General features: G+C 48.2%; 1 protein-coding gene across 1 annotated transcript; it reads right to left on the reverse strand.

Annotated features, from left to right (window-relative positions):
• Positions 1 to 572: 572 nt before the first annotated feature.
• On the reverse strand, positions 573 to 4,373 carry LOC149996151 (sal-like protein 4). The gene is made up of 3 exons (XM_090258204.1): positions 4,366 to 4,373; positions 1,804 to 3,451; positions 573 to 1,119 (listed from the first exon to the last, which is right to left on the reverse strand). The coding sequence occupies exons 1-3, from the start codon at positions 4,371 to 4,373 to the stop codon at positions 700 to 702; spliced, it is 2,076 nt and encodes a 691-aa protein (XP_090114330.1). The 3' UTR covers positions 573 to 699.
• Between the last annotated feature and the right edge of the window lie 286 nt (positions 4,374 to 4,659).

Below are 4,659 nucleotides of genomic sequence, written 5' to 3' on the forward strand. Positions count from 1 at the left end.
GCATCTGGAAAGCACAGGGGATACATTGGCACTCTGGGGCTCCCCCTGACCTGTACTTCAATAAGCAGCAACATGCATGGACTCCCTAAGGACTACCATCAGTCCATTGGAGGGCACCCTACTTAAGGTCCAAGGCTGAAGAAATTTTGTAGTTCTACAACCTTAGTAAAAAAAAAAAAAAGTACATTCAAAGAAAATGGGTGCAGGGTTGGGTGGCACATCAAGCAGGTCCCTAAGAACGACAGATGTATTTACCCACATACCATCACCACAGAAACACACAGCACCCCTCCCCCCCGATTAGGCTAAACAGTTGTCTTTTCCACTGTGGTTCAGTAAGTTCCAACTTGAAAACAGGTGGCAGTCTTTGGAAATAGTTACTCTAGCCTGGACAAAGTTTTCATGTATAGTTTGTCTCAAGTAACAAAGCTACTTTGCAAGACCCGCTTCTTTCCAAAATTAAGAAAAAATACTAATCTGTATTTATGTTCCTATAACTTTTTTTTTTGCAAAGCAGCATAGCAACATCGTGATTGTAGGACTTGCCTGAGGTTGTGGTTACAACTGTAAACATCGTCTGCACATCAGTAAGAAAACAAACAGGAGGAGATAGGTTCCTTACTTAAAAAAACAGAAACAAAATCAAAAACAAGAACAGTCCCGTTCACGAGCAGCCGCTGCGCTTCTCCTTCCTGCCGCTTAGCTGACCGCTATCTTGTTTTCCTCCATAAAGTGAGGGAACTGGTGCTTCAGGACGCTGTCGGCTGCCCCCAGCTTCTCTGCATCGGCGCTGGCAGCGGACTGGGAGCCATCAATTTTGGCGACAGTGGTGTTATTGACCACGGAGCTGGCCCCCAGGGACACCGGGAGAGTAGGAATGCCTCCGCCCTGGATCACTGAGATCTCGTTGGTCTTCATGGCCAGACCTCCATTGAGCATGGTCGTGTACTGGTTCCACACGACAGGGTCCACGTTCACGGAAGGGGCTATGATTTCCTTGGGAAACACCTCTGGGGCCCTCTTTGCATCTGTTCCTAGAAGAGCCATGGTGTTCTCGATGGCCAGCTTCCTCCCACGGCGAGCAGAGCTATTGTTGGAGCCATGTGTCATATAGTGGACCTACGGGAAGAGGGACAGAAAGGTTTCCACCAACACAGATATGTGAGTACTTGTTGGCAAAAGCCACAGTTGGCTGGCATAAGGGTTTGTTTGGCTCTACCCAAACATATTTATTAGTTTATATTTAAAAATTAGATTTCATATGTAAAAAATTCCAGATATCAGTTCTCTTGGGCAGGGATGGGGGAGGGGGGAATCAGATGATCATACTGCCTACTGTTTCTTCAACCTGGCCGCCTTTTTGGGATTACTTTCCTGGTCTGGCTTTTGTGTTTTCAAACCTCTTCCAGCTTCATTAAAGAGTCAAAGAATCTGGGAGGTGCCAGGTTTTCTGAGGCATTTTCATTTCATCTTCAGACATCCTTAGAAGTTAGGAGTTATCTCATCAAACTCAGAAGTGACTTGCTCTTAATCATCTGAGAAGCTGTTCAGGTGTTCCAGGTATAATGGGAAACATTTTACTACACAACTCATTTCATCTGCAGCACTACCCTGAAGTCAGCATGACCATGTTCCCCAGGCCTGGGAAACTGAGGTTCAAGGAGCCACCTGCCTCAAGCCACAGGTGCAGCAAGGGCAGCTCCAGACCTTTCCTGGGCTGTGAACCAAGCTAAGCTTTCTATTTTTGCAAGTTGGCATTAGAGATGAAGTTCCTTCACGCTCCTCCTCTGGCAGTTTTGCCACCTTCAGGTTACCGTTAGTGGTGAAAGCTCGCCCACAGATGTTGCACATGAAAGGCTTCTCCCCAGTGTGGGTCCGCTCGTGGATCTGGAGCGCGCTGGCCGAGGAGAAGTTCTTCCCACACCATGTGCAGGCGTGTTGCTTTCCCTGGCGGCGTGGCTGGGCCGCCAGCAAAGGTGTCACGCCTGGGGACACTGTTGTGGGTCCAAAGGCACCAGGAACTTCAACTTTGACATAGGTTGGCTGTGCTCGGACAAATGTTGACGGGAGACTGCTCCGACCTGCTATGGGAACAGGAACAGAGAGGGCATAGAGAACGCCATTGCCTGTCGCCAATTTGTCGTGGAATTCAGCAAACAGCTGGGGGTTTGCCTTCACCTGGGGGTGTCGATGGAAGTGTACCTTGAGGTTGCCCTTGGTGGTAAACCGGTGGCCACAGACAGAGCACACGAAGGGTCTCTCTCCAGTATGGGAACGGAGGTGGATCTGCAGGGAGCTATCAGTCCCAAAAACCTTGCTACAGTACTTACACTTGTGCCTGTAGAGTGTGGCCTCATCTTTGGGTTTGACATCCACCGGGGACACGTTGGGAGGCTTCCCTTTCCCTTTCTTGGATGGATCTAACGCCACAGTGGAGAAAGGGCTCTGGAAGAGCACAGAGCTCGGGGCTGGAGGTATCAAAGCACCTGGGATGCGGTTCGGAAGCACCCTCGTCCCATCCGGCCTCAAGGCGAAGGACACCAGCCCTGGGGACACAGTGCTTGTGGTGGAAGGGACGTTTGTGTGAGGTAGCTTGGCTTGTTTCAACGTGTCCAGAGACAGACCTTGGCTTCCAGCTTTCTGACTGAGCAAAGCCACGGCCGCAGAAACCTGCTGGGACACGTGGCTGCCTACAGTCTTCAGGGTATCGGCTCCCGCCACGCCGGAGTGGAGGGTGTGGGCGGCCCACATGTTCACCTGGACGCGGATCTGCTCCGTGAGCTGGATCTGCTGTAGCTGCTGCTGCTGCAAACACAGGATCTGCTCCAGAACCCACGGGATGCTGTTGGCACCGGGCAGGGGGGCGGGCAGCGCGTCCGCGCTCCGCTGATTCACCGCCACCTTGGTGCCCTGTAGTGCTTGAAGAGTGACGTTAGTGTTGGTCACTTTGCCTTTGGGTAAATAGCTTAAGTCCTGGGGTGTGGGAGGCAGGGCGGTCTCTGTCTTTATGTACAGAACAGACTCCGCCCCTGGCTTCTCCTTCACGTCTCCTGAGCTGCCCCCATCCTCCCTCTTACTGCCTGAGCCGAGTGGCTGGTGGCTCAGCACGGCCCCAGGGAAGTCTTCCGAAGACACCGGCCCCTTGCTGTCGTTCATGATGAGGACAGGTGGGTGTTTAGTGCAATTTTTCTTATGTTCCAAGAACTCCGAGACGCTGAAGAACTCTCCACAGCATTTCTCACAGATGTGAGTCTCCTCTCGACGAGGCCTCTTTATTGTCACTCGGTCCCCATTCATGTCATCACCAGTCCCCAGGTGGTTCACTGGAGCCTCCAGCTCCCCCGCCGCCGGCGCCGCTGGGGCTGCATCTGCAAACTCTGAGGCCGGCTGCTGCGGCTGCCGCTCGCCCTGGTCCTCCTCCGAGTTGATGTCGAGTATTTCTTTTTTATATCTTTGTTTGTTGGACTTCCATTCAGCTCAGTTTTCTGGAACTTCTGGTTATCTCTAGTTTTGAGGTAGTTGTATTCCTTCTTAGTTTTGGAGGGAGACCCAATGTGTCTGTTTAGGCCTCCATCATAACTTCATTCTTTTTGTATCATATTGAATGGACTGTTTCAGGCTGTGATAATGTACAAACCCAATCTCAGTTGCTGAGTCTAATAAAAGGTTTATTTCTTGCTTATGCTGCTATTTTTTGAGGATAGATAAAGGGCTCTCTCCACATTATTGTCAGTCCCACACAAGAACTCTGGCCATCAGAAGCAACCTTATATGGCACATTCCCAATCTCTGTAGCAGAGGGAAAATATCTTTGGGGCACACTGTCCAGTAGAAATACATTATATAAGCTACATATTTAAGTTCAAATTTCCTAGTAGCCATGTTAAAAAGGCAAAATGAAGGTAAGGTGAAATTAACTTTAATTATGTATTCTATTTAAACCTATATTATAATTTCCACATATAATCAATATAAAATACATGAATGCATTTTTATATATACTTTTTTTTGGATACTAACTCTTTGAAGTCCAGTGTAAGAATTTAATACTTAGAATGCAACTCATTTGGACTAGCTACATTTCAAGAGCTCAATAACCATATGAAGTTAGTGGCTGCCATATTGGGCAAAGCAGCTTTAGAGTTTCTCTTCAACAATTACGTGCTTGGCTTAGAAGTGACTAACACATGTCTCTTCTGCTTACAACCCATTGGATAAACTTACCATGTGGCTCCATCAACCACACAGAGCCACCACAGGTAATCCTTTTTGTGCCTTAATATGGAGACGTGGATATTTAATAAACAGCTGTTATGGTTGGCAAGCCCTCCTTGGCCAACATTGCCCTTCACTGGGATATCTTACTGGGCCATGCTTCCTCTGGTATAAAAGTCTCTGAGCCAGCAATCAGTTTTAGCTTGACTGCATTCCTTGCTTAAACAAGGATGGGAAGCCGCTATGCCCAATCTTGCAGGCTATGATCTAGAAAATACTAGTGACACATTCTTTTTAAAAATAATTTCTGGAAGTGTAAGGTAAATACAAATTGAGGTAACTGAGCAGGCCAAAGGCTGGAGGTTCAGCAAGCAAGAGAAGGTATCCATGGTGCAGAAAGACTTTATTTATTCTTTTACACTTACAAATACCTTTAGTTTCTTT

The sequence above is a fragment of the Furipterus horrens genome, unplaced genomic scaffold, assembly GCF_987537825.1.
Source record: "Furipterus horrens unplaced genomic scaffold, mFurHor1.1.pri manual_scaffold_12, whole genome shotgun sequence".
NCBI lineage: Eukaryota > Metazoa > Chordata > Mammalia > Chiroptera > Furipteridae > Furipterus > Furipterus horrens.

Bases quoted from the DNA above. Each gene is read 5' to 3' on its own strand.
- LOC149996151 (XM_090258204.1), bottom strand. The intron at 1,120-1,803 runs GTGGCAAAACTG...CTCTTCCCGTAG, and splicing joins CCACTAACGGTAACCTGAAG to GTCCACTATATGACACATGG.